General features: G+C 47.1%; 1 protein-coding gene across 1 annotated transcript; it reads right to left on the reverse strand.

Moving 5' to 3' along the window:
* Positions 1–7,683: 7,683 nt before the first annotated feature.
* On the reverse strand, positions 7,684–11,865 carry TFAP2E (transcription factor AP-2 epsilon (activating enhancer binding protein 2 epsilon); the record flags this gene model as incomplete). Its single annotated transcript, XM_009328248.1, has 4 exons — positions 7,684–7,972; positions 8,391–8,532; positions 11,233–11,351; positions 11,637–11,865. Coding segments are annotated over 4 exons (779 nt in total), but the record flags the coding sequence as incomplete, so codon positions are not given.
* Between the last annotated feature and the right edge of the window lie 4,146 nt (positions 11,866–16,011).

Raw genomic sequence — 16,011 nt, forward strand, 5'->3', positions numbered from 1 at the left:
CTATGTTCAAGGAACTTTCTGTGATCCCACAGCAAAATTTGCTTAAGAAAAAAAACCAGAAAAAGTCTGAAATGGCTGTTTTGAAATGAGGAATATTATAACACATTCATTTGCTCTTACCGAACAAACATGTAGTGTGTTAAGGCCATGGCTGAAAGATATCATTATGGTCCTGGGTTTAGCAGAAAATGCACTTGTCTGTATAATTAAAATGTCCATGGTTGGAACCAGAAACTTCAAAGTACATAACCAGAGTCGGACATCTGGGAATTGGGAAGACGTTTCCTAAGCTGTCAGATCATGTTGTGCTTTTCTTCTTTTGAACAGCAGTTGCTTGAATCTTTGAAACTTCTGTTAGTGGGCAAGGCCAAGTACAGGATATAAAAGGATCTCCAGGGTTTACCTATTTCTTATTTTCTCTCTTTTAAAGTGATAAGGTTCAAACCTGTTTCTCTTCTCTTTTTTTTTATAATCATCCTTAAAATCATGTAGCTCTGAGTGGGCACCTTCAAGAAGAAAACAATTAAAACTGGGTTGTAATTTTATTTGTCTTAGAGTATTCACTCAAAGCACATGAGAAACCTGTCCAAATCATCACACTTGGGGCTTTGGCCTGGTACATCTGATAGTCCTAGGTTTGTGTATTAGTATTTACTTTAGTGTTTATTGTCCGTGCTTTGATGAAACATCAGGAAGGCTGGTTGTGTGAACACTGCCAGAGGTCAGCTTGCCTTCATCTCAGATGTTTACATAAGTTGGTTAAAGATTTGAGGTTAACCTCTGCTGATGTTTTTAGGAGCTGTAAAGCCATACGTTTTTGGTTTTGGTTTCCATGTTGGCTCCAAAATTTGGGAACTAAACCAAAAGGTTCTTTATGTTCAAAAGCTGTGAAAAAGCTTATTAACACATGGTGTTAATAGAAAAAATTTTTGCCCTGAACTGAACAGAGCTATTTTTCCTCACAGCACTTGGCTGAATTACTCCTTAGCTCAGCAGCAAGGCACTGACAACATTTTAAGAATACTTTAAAACAGGAATGATCCTTTGGTTTTTTTACCTTTATCAAAGTCTTCAGACTTTACCAGATAAGACCTATAGTGCAGATTCTCTAAACTGCCCACCTTTCTTCCAAATGTTATGAAAGGTGCTCCGTAGGGTGGACAGGTTTCCCACCTCTTTTGCCTTGCTCACTTTCCTGGGGACAGCTGAACGCTTCCCAGTTTGCCTGAAACCTGCCTCTTTGCCTGGCGCACGCATGGCCGTGCCATGCCGAGGCAGCAATGGGCTCCCTGTCCTGCGCAGGGCTGCGGTGCACTTGCTCCCATTTTGGCTCCAAAGAACTGTGCCAAACCCTGTCTTCCTCGCAAAGAGATCCTGAACGGGGCAGAGTCAGAGTTATCTGTGCTAAAAGACTAGTCTGATTTAGCGTGGTAATTACTGTGTTCTTCCGGAGGCTCCCTATGATGACCAAATTAGCAGGAAACTCTAAAAGGTATAATATGCTCCTGACATATGACAAGGCTAGGGGAGAGGAAATGAAATGAAAATGGGTCAGGAGTGGGAGGCCTGGGCTGAAGCAACTCCCTGTGGTGCCAGGGTCCATTTAAGAGTCAAAACAGCAGCGCATTACAAAGAAGGTGTAGAAAGGCTGTTTTCATTGTCCGAACCGAGCAAACTGGCCTTTCCACTAGTCTCCTCCTCAGCAGTGCCTGTAGCACCTGCAGCACAAACATCTGATGTATCGCCTTCCTAGTTTGAACGCTTTTCTGCCTTTGTTTTTGCAATGAACCAACAGGCAGCAAAGTAGAACAGGGATTCTTAAAGGAGATAACTTTTTATCGTTGGAAATAAAATAATAAACTTATAGACTATATCTTCGTCTGAAACAGACTGTTGAAACTAATTTTGGGTTTTTTTATATTTATGGTGCTAGACTTGAATTATCTGGGTTTGGATCCCCGCTTTTCCCCAAACTCCCTATGTCTCCCTCTTTAACTCTGTATGTCGCATCTGTTTTCTGTAAGATGCAGGTAACTATTTCCTTTGTAATCTTGTCTACTGAAATAGAAATTTTGGGGTAAGATCTCTTTGCACAGGGCCTAGTACAATGAGAATTTGATGTCTGATGGCACAAGGTACTACTGGAACGTAAATGTTAACCCTCCTGAAACAGTCAGGTATGCTGATTGGATTGGATGAAATGGTTTCATAGGAAATGCTGCTCTTTTGAAAATACTTGCTGCATGCTGAGAAGTAAACCTGTTGGAAAAGAAACGTCCCTGGATGATACAATCTGCGCAGGAAATACAGATAAGTCTTCTGTTTACAATTCCACGTAGCTGTCAGAGTAAAGTCTCCAAGGTGTGATGAAACTCCCACGAACTCCAGAATAAGAGCATGCGGTGTTTCAGCCACTAATGTTCTGAAGCTCATGCAGTAAAAAACTCCATGGATCCACTTCGATCAGGTCTGTAACGGAGTAGAAGTTTGACTATGGAAAACCTTGAGTGTCCAATGGAAAGAATGTGATTTACTGCTTATAGCATGCACTTGAGGAGAAAAATCCAAGATGCCATTGCAGAATTAGATGAAACTTATCTGTTCTGTGAGGCAACAAGTAGAACCACATAGAACACACGAAATTTTGGGTGTGGACAGAAGAGGATGGTGGGCTGCTTATCGTTTTTTGTTGAGTGCAGGTCATTCAGTCACACCAAGAAAATGCTGCCTCTTGGGGATTCTTTAGCCAGTTTAAGGTACAGTGGAAAAACTCGAGGGGAACCCAAGGCACTTCTGCATGGACAAGACCACTCTTCAGGTGAGGAGGCTGTAGCATCCAGACGCATCTTGACATGCTGCAGAACTTCTTGACTGGGAGCAATAGCCTGGTCTTTCTCTGAATCCGAAAAAACCTGAGTTGTCTCCATTTAGCAAATCATCTTTGACTATAACCTTTGCTACCAAAATGAAGCTATCCTTATGGGAAATACTTCTGAATTTCAGGGTATAAATTTAGCCTTTTTCTCTGCTGAAAAGAATCAAAAGAGAAGCATCTGAAGGTGTCAAGATAAAAATATACAAAGAAGCCATCCAGAATAACACTGGCATAACTTTTGCTGCCTGTCTGCCTCAGAGAGGTTACTGGGATGCTTCAGCACTGCGAGTATGGGGCCAAAGTTTGGGTGCATATTCAGTGTCTGGAATTATTATTGCTATTTATGGTATCCTGTTGAAAATGCAGCAATGCTCAGGTGGCCACAATGGGAATTCTTTGCAATATAAAGGAGGTCAGGCGGGAAGACCCAAATGATACCTTCTGGCTCAGCATGTTCAGATTCTGTGTAATGACTGGGTTTAGACTGTTTCTCCCAAAGTCTGTTAGGATAATTAAGCCTATAGTTGTATGCTGCACGTGACACTGTGCTATCTGTCTAGGCTACTAAATCAATAACCTCTGAAGCAAGCATTTTGTCACCCTTGCAAATAACAGTTGTTTTACTGCCTGTTGAAAATGTTTTCGGTTCTGGTGTTTTGATTCAGTTGCACTAACAGGAAAAACTTCCTTTGCTTGCTGATGGTGTGGCTCCTTGGATTCTGTATGTAAAGTTTGGAATTTAATAGACTCTCTCATATATGAAAGAATGCATTAACTACATGTCAGCAAAGTCTGTTTATTGTGTTGTTTTAGTATGGAGGGCTATTATTACCCTGTTGCTTTTAAGGTAGCCTGCTTAAAGGTAATGATTTAGTCTATCCAAAGCGATGCAGAATGCCAACACAACCTCTGCTTGTTTACGTTAATGATACAGTATAGAGTCACAGTTCAATGTTAACCTCAGTTTACCCTTGGGATAGCTGACTGTTAGGGAATGAAGAGTTTTTGTTAATGTTCTTTTTCACTTGTCAGGGATTGTCATGTGGTTTCCCTGGACTTGTCATTCATTCAAATTTAATTCAAAAAAGATTTTTTTTCAATTCCCCTTTAGGATTGAAATTCCAGAGTGTTCTATAACAAGCATAGAAACCATGAGCCTGAATCTATTTTTACTCTTTGACACAATCCCATGTATTTTCCCACGATAATATTTGTAATCAGTGTGGGAATTTATATCAGGGTTGAGCCATGAACTGTGTAAAATGCCTTTTTTTCCTCTTAGGATGGAAAGGCAAAGAACACATCAGGGCATGGCCTTGTTTGACAGTGAGCCGGGAGGGGAGCTCCAGTACTAACTCATTACAAACAATAATTGGCCTGGTACAACCTCTGAAAGCTGTGCTCTTCTCAGGTATCTCTGTGGGCCTGCAGAAATGAAGGTGCCCAAAATTTTGGGAAGTGGAAGTCTCAATGCTTTTAGAAAGCTGATCCTACATGACACATCCATCATCAGTCTTGAGCATCTGTGGCAGAATCAACAAGTGAATCCAAATCATCAAACTTCCTCCCAATTAAAAGGTAATTGGTGGCATCCTGGCCTTTCAGGCACCAGACTGTTCCTCATAAAACATTCAAAAGCCTTGCAGTTACCCAAAGAGGAAAATGAGGAGGGAGGTAGTTTTCCACCTGATGGACGTGGCATGTAATTACTGTAGGCATATCCTGATTCTTTGTCGGTATTGCTCATTGCTGCTATGTCTAAAAATTCCTTGATATTCAAAGAGTGCCCTAACCAAGTCAGGTTTTCATAATATGATTACATTATGAAATTATATTTCATGCCTGTATATTATAGTGTGCACACATATACTTTCATCATGTATCGGAGTGTAGTTTGCTCTTCTCTGATACCACGCACCAGAGGATGTCTACAAATTGAATTATTTCAGGATAGTTATCCTAAATAACTCCATGTAGAGAAACCTGTATTGTAGCAAAAAAGCACCTTACTCTCCTTTATCATAATCCATTTTAAACATGGATTATGCTGATGCAGAACAGGGCACTCCTATTTTGGAATAATTTTAAATAGGAATAGTTTTTGTGCTTTTGGCTCACACCCTGCATTATCCAAAATAGCTTTGAAGTGTAAACAAGCCTCTAATGTGTCTCTAGTATTTTCATTCTCCTCCCTGGCTCCTCCTTGTTCCCTGGCTCTTCCTTTGGGAAGGTCCAGAGCAAAACCAGACCTGCGGAGCCCGTCATTTAGGTCTTTGCTTTCACAAACTTCATAGCAAGGGACATTTCCAATCTAATTCCCAATTTAAATGCATCCCTAAGCTTTTGAAGGGAGAATTGAGATGCAGGTTTCTGACTTTGAGCCATCCCCACAGATTATATTAGTACATAAAATGTTTCCTTTCACACTTTTCTGAAAGGGAGAAAGGTTTGTATTTCTAACCTCCTGTGGTCCCTTTTGGGACAGTTTTTTTTCCTCTATCATCATCAGCCTATTCTGCAACCTCCATGCAAAGCTGATGGGTACAACTCTGAGAAAGGTCCAATATTACGAGTGCTGTAATGACTCAGACCCATGTCCATCTGCCTCGTCTCTAGCCGTGATGAGGAACGGATGTGGAGGGAACACTCCAGACACGCCCTTTAAAACCATCCCTCTTCCACTGTGTCAAAAGCCATTTACACATCTGCTTCCATGAAATGCCACGGCTTCTTACTTGTCTTCTGTTCATTTAAACCTGCTTCCTTCCTGACTATTTCATTTGGCGTTCTGCCTCTAGTTTTAGTGTCATCATTCCCTGTTTGTATTCTTTTATACCGTTGTTCTCCACGCCTCTGTCGTACACCGCTTGTGTCCTTTACAAGTGGTGCAGCTCTAATCCCTTGGTCTTTCCTCGCACAGGAGTCAGTTCCCACCTGAGATCTCCCTGGCTGCTTTTCTCTGTGGCTTTACCAGTTGGGCTGGCCAGATCTGCAAGTGGCATTCAAGATAGAGGAATACCATGCAAGCACATGTATGTCATGCACTATAATCCGTTTTCTGGTTTGTTAATCCTTTTTTAACAGTTCCCATCATTTTGTTTGTATTTCCAGCCTCCTGCGAGTAGGAGGTGGCTGTTTTCCGAGTCCTATCCTTAATAATGCCACAAACATAGCAGCTAATTTAGAGAGCTTCATTGCATATAGATTAGTAGGGTTATTTTATCTGCTAATTTATCACTCATTGTCTTGATACCATGAGGTCCTTCTGCAGCTCTTCACAGACAGGTTTAGATTTGACTATCCTAAGTGGTTCTGAAACATCTGCAAACACATCATTTTACTATTCATCTCCAGCATCACCAGAGGCGCCGGCCGGCTCGGCTGCAATGGCTTGTGAGATCAGGGCATTAACGCCAGCTCCTGTCATTCTCTGAACTCTCTATTTGTGACTGCACAGATCAGTCAAATGTCAGCCATGAAACTGGAGGATATTGTTTCTTAAAACTATATAATATTTCAAGATACCACCACAGAGGCAGAAGGATCCTTGTTCACAAAGACGATGGAGGTGCTTTCTTCAAATAAAAAGAGGTTTATTAAGATAATGAGAATGACATTGTGGTGTGGGTGTTGTACATCTATTGCAGCATTAAGAGAAACAACAGCAAGTACAAAATCCTGCAGAACTTCTATAGTCATTATCATCACAGCCTATCTTGTCCATGCTACGGTTTTGTGTATCCAAAACTTCATTCCCATTTCTAATGGCAGAAAATCCAGAGACTTTCATCTTTCAGAAAAAACAAAACAAAAGGCAAAACAAAAAAACCCAACTCAATTTGATATAAATAACTTGCACTGGACATTTTAAAACTTTCAGATTTTAATTACACATAAATAAATATATACAGATTTAGAACAGTTCAGTTTGGCCTGGTTCAAGTTCTGCTCCTTGTGCTTTATTAATTATTATTAATTTTTAGAAACTTGTGTGCTGTTATCTGTAGGTTGTGGAGTTTTAATTAGTCCTGGGTTTAACTTAACCTGCTTTATCCCCAGCTGTGACCATAGCAGTCAGGAAGGCTCTCCTCGATCGGTTCCTGCCCTGGGAACCATCACGTGTGCGGTTTGTTCCTCCCCTCGTGGTACGGCTCAGGGATCCTCAGCCCCAGGGAAAATCCACGTTGAGTCTCAGTTTAAAAACTGTAAACGAAGTCTGAAACTGCTTTAAATCCAAAGCAGTTCTGCTGGCAATTTTCTCTTGGCCTGGCTTGAGGACTGGGCTGTAGGTGGGGAAATAGGAAGGTTTCCTCCGTGTTTGCCTGTCAAACCAGCTGATAAATCCAGGTACAGCCAGTGATCCAACTCCCTGCCCTCTGCTGCTCGTGCCTCTGGTTCTTGCATTGATGAGGCTTTTGCTCTTTCTTCTCAGTTTTTTCAGTTGGAACAAATTCCTGGAGCGCGTCAGGATTTCACTATGGGTTTTTAAAAAACAAAACAAAATAAAATTGCACATGACTTGGCTTCCTGCATCCACGATTTAAAAAAAAAAAAAAGGCAAAACCCAAAAGCCATCAACCTGTCTTATTTTCTCAATCTCACTACGTCCATTAGAGTTGTTTTCTTCTTAAATTCTTTAAATCTTCTTTTTTGTCTTTTCTTTGTTTGCTTTATGAGTCTCATCCCAAGTTCAAATGTAGCAGTTCAGAAAACGGTGCACTGGGTCCTCTTTCCCCCCCAGTGCTGTTAAGCCTTCCTAGCGTGACCAGGGAAAGCTCCACACTGGGGAGAGGGAGGGAGACAGCGCGTTATTTCCGATGCTTCACTTCTTTTTCTGACGCTTTGGAGTCTCCGGCTGTGTGCCCGTTCCCTGTGCTGTTCATGAACATTTTATCCAGCCCCTTAAGGGACTCCACCAGGTAGTTCTGGAAGGCTGTGAGCGCTGCGCAGATGGCTGGGCCCCCAAAGCCGTGGGTTATCAAGCTGAAATGAGTCAAACAGCTCTGGACGCCGGGCTCTAAGATGAGTGAGGGGCGGCTGTTCCCCAGCGGCGAGCGATCCTGGGCTATCAAGTCTGCAAACTCTTTACAAATTTGCCTGAAAGAGAGAGGTTTGTGTTACCATAAATGCTCTTGGAAAGCTGCAGGGACATAGGTATGTTTGACGTCTCTTTTCCTGCTCCTTGCCCGAGCAGCTGCCTCCCCCCCAAGGAGTTTTCAGCCCCAGCCTGGGGAAAGCCCCTGCGTGCAGAGTTGGAGCTGGTGCAGATGCTGCTGCTTTGAAGGGGCACGTGTGGCAGTACCGAAATGCTCCCTGGAGTTAGGTTAACCTCTCCCATGTAGGAGCAAGCCCTTAAATCCATGCAAATTATTCATCTTGCTGCACGTCTTTCAGATCTGCATGCAGCGTATGAGACCATCTCTTTGCCGCAGAAGAGTAAGCTTTCAGGGCTAACGCTGCCCTTCCGGCCTGCGGGTACCTAACGCAGCGGTGGCTCATAGCCATCTGTACTCACTTGGTAGCCAGCAGCATGTTTTTCCTGGTGTGGAGCTCCGTGGGGTCGGAGTGCTGTCGGCAGAGGTATTCTGCCGCCGCCTTGGCTGGGAACTCCGTTTCGCACACGTACCCAAAATCCCGAGCCAGGTGAACGGCTTCGCCTACGAGCAGGACAGATTAACAAGCTGTGTCAACACCCATGTGAAAGGGGAGCACTTTCTGTAGCAAATTCAGCCATCTCACTGATGTGGCTTATTTCTGCCGGGACTGGAGCACTTTCCTTTCTCATTTGCCACCCAAGAGCTCTCTGGGTGGCAGAGGTGTTTCTCACTTGGAGGCTTCCCTTGCTGCATCTTTCTCTCCCTACTTCTTCCAAAATTTCCTGCTTGGCCTCTCCAAATTGAGCAGAGATTTAAACAGGGGCTGGAGGGTGAAAAAGTGACCTTAGCTCCATGACTGCTAGACAAAACAGGGATGTGAGAAACGGGCAGAAGGAAGGGGTTTACATCTTCCCGCAGTGAGCAGGGGCCCTCGGGCTGGACGCGCAGGCAGCGTATCCATCACCCCGTGGAAATGCCCACCCATTGATGGAATTGATCTATCTCCAGGCATCCCCGTGGAAATAATCAGAGCTGATGGCAATTGATCATGCCCAACACCCGAAATCCTGGTTGGGCAGGCAGAGCTAATTTGACTTGCCCCCCTGCTGCTCATACATATTAGGCCATCCATCCTAATAGCATTAACCTAGATCCCATCACAGTCTCCCAGCTCCCGGAGCTCAGTCTGTGAAGCCATGTTATGGGAAAGTGTCTGTGCTTCCCGTGTAACAATAATACTTTCCACTTTATCTCCTCTAAAGAAGGAGCCGATAAGGTAAACCTAGAGAATCGGAACTGCAGTTGTTTGTATGTTAAAAAACAATCAGAAAGTAATAGCTGCTGAAAAACAGTTATTGTGACAATAAAAAAAGGCTGTGTGACCTCGCAGCGAGAGCCAAGCCTGGAGCCAGGATTTATTTCCTCCATGAGTGTGTGCAAGTGGCTACACAGCTGAATGTTTTAAAGGCAATTTGGATGCTGGCTTAGAGAGGTTTCGGCAGAGGGGACAAGGTGGTTCAGCTTTTGAAAGTGGTGTTAAAGCCACACCAAGTCAGAGCCCGGGGGAGGAGAGCGCTCGTGGGGCAGGAGGCCACGGCAGGCAGAGGGGCCACAGGAGCCTGTCTGAAGGCACGCCTCTTTCTGAGAGCTTAAGGATGTTTCTGAAGTTGAAATATAGCCCTACTGCTCCCCTGGGTCCATGCTGGAGCTACTCCCATGGAGCAGGTGCCCAAGAGGGCAAGTGCTCGGTGTACATGGCAAGGGCTCCCAAAGGAAGCTGTGTTTCCACCTGCAGCCCTCGTAGCGCTCGCTGGGTTCCCCGGTACCCATTCTCCCCCATCTATATGAATGGCCGTGGGTCAGTGTAAGAAAAAGTATACCACTAGCACTCAAAAAACCACCCCGTGTTTTTTCTAAATGAACAGACATTGGGAAGGCAGAGGGGAGAAAACAAATTAAACCAAGAGAGCAAATGTCTAAGAAAGAGGGTGCCTGGGGCATAGGGGCACAAGCCAGTTTCTGTGTGCTGAGTAATGACAATGCAATAGCACCTTCCTCTGGGTGAAACATCTCCCAGTACCATAACACTTATGTGCAGGAGGAAATTATATCCATCAAGCACACATGGCACCACTCTTTTATTTACTATGAGCTGGCAAGCGGTAACCAAAACATCAGCAGCCACCTGAAATCAAAATGTACATTTCTTCCTTCCTTTCTTTCTTTCATTCTTTTCTTTCTTTTCTTTTAATGGAAATCAGCATTTCATTCAGCACGAACCAACTGCCCCCAGTAACAACCTCCGCCTAATGAAGCGGGTCGTTTAATTTGCTGGCAACAATGGAGATGATTTTCTATTCAGAAACTGCAGGCAGCTGCCTCCAACACGCTGGGCGCAAACACAATGGATTCCAAAGCTCGAAGGGAGTCGGAGCTGTCATTGCATTTGTTTGCATCCCGTGTCCTTTTCTCCAAAGATGCAGTGGTGACATCATCATTTCCATAGTGCAAAAAGTAGGAGGGGAGCAAACAAACAAGCGGCTTTAAGCAGGGGCACCTCACACGTCAGGGCAGGTCGCACGCTGTGCTGCCCATAGCACGTTTTCCATAGCTTAGCCTTTAATGCCACGCTCCGAGGACTGCTACTACAAACTTTCCCTCCACCTGCAAGACCTCAGAGCTGTGCGGCATCTCCTCGATGTCCCACTTGTCCCCTGCTGCCCCAGGGCAGGAGGGCAGGACTCAGATACGGGGCATCTCCTTCTTACGGGGGACAAGACACGGACCTGAGGGTGGTGATGGAGCCTCGACAGAACAGGTCGATGCTGTCGGAGGGCGGCACGGTCGGCAGCACTTGAGTTGTGTCCTAAGCAGGCGCACAGTGCTACAGAACAGCTGCTAAATTCTTGGCAGCTTTATTCAAGGCTTTTTTATATTTGGTTTCTGACTTAGCATTATTAGAACCAGTTCACAGAAGTGAACGGTACACTTAGACACTGCCGAAAGGAAGCTCGCAGCCCCGTTCAGGCTGTGGATGCCTTTTCCTAAAGGGCTGTGACTGGTCCGACAGAAATGTCCGAGTTTCAGAAGACAGACATGCTTGAATCAGCATGGAGACTTACACGGGGATATTTCCAGTCTCAGTCGGCGGTGACCACTGCATACTTTGTTTTAAGTGTTCTCATTTGTGGAAAGCTGCAAATGAAGGGTATTGAAGTTTTGGCACTCCCATCCTCCGCGGGAGTGGAGAGCAACTCTTACCTTCCACGAGGGATGTCAGCAGGGTGACGTTGGCAGCTTTGCGCCTTCCTGCAGGTAGATTTAGTCCGATTTTCTCTAACCTTTCCCTTAAACACCGACCCCCATTTTTTGATTTTGCTCTGAAAAGAGAAAAGAAGGAGAGGAAAAAAATTATAATGTAATTAATGTTAAAATAGCTATAACTAATTCCAGTTTAAGCTTTTAGGTTTGAAAGGAAAGAAGAAAAAGCAACAAAAATGCTATTCCCCGATATACCACACACCAGTAATTTCTCGTCTCCGTTAATCTGAGAGGTCAGAACTGGTGCTGAACACAAAACTTGCTTTGGCATTACCCCCTGCATTTCAGCGCGCAGCGCAGCCCTGCGTCCTTGGGCTGTCCCAGGGCTCTCAGGAGCAGCTTACCTGCGGAGGACTCCACCGAGGAGAGAGGCGTTGAGACACTCGGGGGGCGAGAGCCTTCTCTGCACCTCCCCGACGGTCACCTTGTACTTGGAGGTGGAGCTGAGAAGAGAGAGGCGGCCAGGCACGGAGCAGAAGACCTCGTTGGGATTCGTCACCCCTCCGATCAGGCCATCTTTGTTCATTGACAGGGTGGAAATGGTGGTGCCGTTGGCCTTCGAGGGGATGGGCACTGGGAGACAAGGAAGGGAGAGAGGAGACCATGGCTGAGAGACTCCAGAGCCAGGGAAGCCGCTCGGTGACTCTCCTGGCAGCTTTCTAGCCCCCAGCACCCGTGCACTGCCATCCGCAGACATCAGCGTGGCTGGCTGGGATATCTCAGTTAGGTTTGTATTTTCCTCGATAAAAGAAGAGAGGTGGGGTGATGAAACTAAACTAAATGAGGAAAAAAAAAAAATGAAAGAAGCCTGACTCTGCTCTCGCCTGCTTTCCCACGCCTCCCGGCTCTACTGTAATTAAACCCAAGGTTTTGGGCTGATGTCCTGGAAGGCTAAGGACTGTTCACAGCATCGCTGTCTGGACCTGTGACCAGCTTCCCCTCCCTGCCTCCTCTGGGCACTCCGTGGAGGTGGGGTGGCAGGGCGAAGCGCTGGGTCCTCACGCTGGCCTGGGTGCCATTCCTCTCCCGGCTTTGGGACGGGATCGCAGCTGCAGCCCAGCTCTGCACAGGCACACGGCTGCGTCCCACCGGACAGGGTGAGCAGGGCTGAGCTCCGACCTTCGTGCCCTGCATAAAACCCGGGCGATGCTGGGGTGACCCAGAGCCGTGTTTGCCAGTATGCGCCCACAGGAACCAGTGGAAAGACTTACTTTCACTTCAGCTTTGGGATTAGCTCCGCAACAAGCTGCAGCCCTAAACTTTCATCACCCCTGGCTTAAAGGAAGCTTGAGAAGATCAAACCCAATTAATCCGGCACAGACTTCCTTTTACTTAATGGGCAAAAGTCAGTTAAGGCAAGAGGTTAGACAGGCAACGGTGACTGCAGCATCGCATCGGGCCCATGGCATCATCACACCCGGGGTGAAGTGGGCATGGTTTTCCCATACGTCATTCCAGTAAGAGACGTTCTTAGACGCAATAAAGGTTTATAGGTTAAAACTGTGGCTGAAACTTGTGCCAAATCTCTTTGGCTTTTAGGTTCTGAAATTAATAACCAGTTTAACTCTGGAAAAAAAAACAGGTTTTGAAAGAATCCAAAGAGGACTGCAAATGCCATCGCTCCAGATCATTTTAGCCCTGGCATTCTTTGTGGTTCCTCGGTAATGACTGCTCCACAATGCACGTTCAGATGGTTCCTGCAAGCAACGCAGCAACGAATACCAGAGCGAGATGCAGGTTTTGTAAAGGAAATACACATGCCCAAAATGAAACAGAAAACACGAAAATTACTTGGGGAGGGTACGTAGACTGGACCTATTAGGGGGCGCTTACAATCAGCATATTGTAAATACAGCTCAACAACTCGTTAATATGGCCATAAAAAAGTAGCACATGTTACATAAAAATGGCTGATGTTTTAAGACTAAAAGATGAATGGAAAGGAGCTAAGGTACATTAAGTTTCCTCTCAGTGTGAAACTTGGACAAAGTCAGGGGACTAAAGGGCAAGATGCATTGGTGCCCCGCTGGCATCAGCGACTGCGGTGTTGGCGTTTGCCACGACTGTAGCTGGTTGAGGGACGTTCAGGGAAGAACAAATATGGGAACACCACCATGCGACGTGGGAAACCAGAGCTATTTCCAGGAAGCGGCAGCTTCAAAGCTTTCTTCCACAGTCCCAGAACAGGTTATATTTGTCTCTAGGGGACACCCTTAAAATAAAAAGTCAGAGCATGTTTTACAAATATCCATGTGTTACTGCCAAGGCATGTGTCACTTCAGGTCCAGGTACCCAGCGGATGCGGGTTCTGCTGCAGCAAGGGCCACCCCCAAACCAGACACCCCTGGCGAGCTGGTGTTTCTTGTAGTATCAAACACTTTGTCTGTCCACGAAGAGCTCTGCGTAATTTATATACTCGCATATTTGTGCAAGCCTGAAATCGTGCGGTGGCGTGCATTCAAGCCGCATGCGTGGCTGGGGACCTGCGTACACACGAGGGACTGAACAACCATGCAGGAGAGAGGGGAATCGTGCCTCACCACACACATGGCATGGCATCTGGGGAGGAGGCAAACCCAGCTGGCACCAGTGTGAGTTAACACTGGAGCCTGTGGAACACCAGGCTGAGATCGGTCCGATACAGCTCCAGCGTGTTTGCGAGTCATCCCACATGCACCAGCAGCGTGCGGGGAGGTGCAGGGCAGGGCGGTGGGAAGGCACGGATGGATGCCGATGCACAGCAGGGTGATGACATGGAGACACCACGACACTTTTGAAACACGTACTGGCATTTTTAGGAACGATGCTACTGTCAGAAACAAATCCCCCGGAGAGCTGTAACCCAGAGCCTACCGCTGTGAAGGTTAATGCCCAGGGCAGTCAGGTGAGCCCTGCTCCGTGCCACAAGCAAACCGTGCAGGCACCGGGCATCCGTAACAGAACATGAATATTGGCATTGCTCTTCTGCCTCGAGGCCTCAGCCAAGGCAAAGCCCCATCACATTCGGCACGTGCAGGCATGGAACAGGGCCGCCCGTGTCACGGGGAGCTTGCACCCCCAGCAGCGGGGCACAAAGAGTGCGAAGGGAGAAACAGAACGGGTGGCTGGCCCAGCATCACTCAGTGGTTAGCGGCAGCGCTGGAAACTGAGCCGGTCTCTTGAGTCCTGTAACAGTGCTTCATCCATTAGACAACGTTGCCTCAGTACAACAAGAATAAACATAGCCACATTCGCCATTAATTATTAATTATTGTTATTTGGCCTCACCTGCTGCTGTTTGCCTGGTCTGATCTGCAGCTTGTTTGCCCATAAACATGCTGCAGGAGGGAGACAAGCTACCATTAAAGCCTGACAGCTTTGTTTCCTTGGCTTTTGGGGAACCAAAATTGTCTCTTGTCATCTGAGTAAACCAAAAGTCCCCCTCGATCTTCAGTTGCTGCTTTCCTGCTCCCGCAAGCAGCAGGTGATCGGAGCACCTGAGCCAGCCTGGAGACAAGAAGGAAGCATGAGACCATTGCGGGTGGGCAGGGCCGGCAGCCACCAGCCCACCGCCCCGGCGCACGGGCACGCCGACCCCCTGCGTCCGCTGCCACCACGGGCAGGAGCTGTGGGACCCTTCCAAACCAAGACGGGTGCATGCAGGTGCCTGGCCCCACTGGGAAGCGCTACGTGCTGCTTCGCACAGCCTCGTGTCGAGGGTTCATCCGAGCTACGGGGTGGAGAAATGAACTGCTGGAGCAGAGACGGGGTTTTCACAACAAGGTTTCTGGGCGCCAGGCGCTGAATAGCCACAACGCGAGTGGGAGGCACTCGGTGCCATCGTGCCTGAGCGGAGGAGCGGCCGGGCAAGGCACGGACCTGAGCCCCACACAGAGCTTTGCAGCTGGGAATAGAAATGTCACGTCGGTGTCACTGCACTGGTTGCCCCTTCTGAGGTTTCCTGGGTTAGGCCATAGGAGACACCTGCCCTTGGCACGGGGGCAGGACGTCGCCTTTTCCTCAGTGAGACGGCTTTAGCCCTGCTCATCCCCATGGCAGGGACTTGGGCAGGCTCAGCTCCCTCTCTTGAATATGGAGGACAGGGTTTTCAGCAGAAACATGCCCCAGCGATGCTCGTTCATACAGTGATGGGCCGACGCATTACACAGGCTGACAAGGAAAGGGTTAGATGCTGGTGCCCAAACTGCCGGCTGCCCAGGTGCTTGGCCCCCTCCCTCCAGGCCCTGCCTGATGAGCGGGACAGGGCTCAGCTGGGGTCACCCCACCCCAGGAAGCCATAAAGGGTGGGACACAAGCTGTATTTCTCTCTGTAGAGCTGTGTTTGGATTGATTCAGTCAAGGGAAGGGGAGGAAGAGGACATTAGGCTGGTAGTGACTGCTCAGAATCCTCTTGGTGAGCGTGAGGTCTTTTTCTCTTCTTATGTCCATCTTTGCTATCTGCTCTTATTATTTCCTAGCTGGACCCGTGTGAGCTCTGCAAGCTGTGTGATAGATGGGTGAGTGGAAGGTGAGCTGAGGAGCCTGCAGCAGTGCTGGGGAAAGGCTGTTCCCAAAAGCCAGGAGCTGCAGCCAGACCCACCCAGAGGCTGGTGGCCTCTGATCAGGAGCCTCGTGGCAAAGACACAGCTGAATCTGGGGGAGCGAGAGGGTGAACATCCGTGCTGTGCTACTGGAAGACTTGTTCTCAAGCAAGAAACGCTGTGAGTGCCGGGGGCTTTT

Source organism: Pygoscelis adeliae, unplaced genomic scaffold (genome assembly GCF_000699105.1).
Source record: "Pygoscelis adeliae isolate BGI_AS28 unplaced genomic scaffold, ASM69910v1 Scaffold387, whole genome shotgun sequence".
Taxonomy (NCBI): domain Eukaryota; kingdom Metazoa; phylum Chordata; class Aves; order Sphenisciformes; family Spheniscidae; genus Pygoscelis; species Pygoscelis adeliae.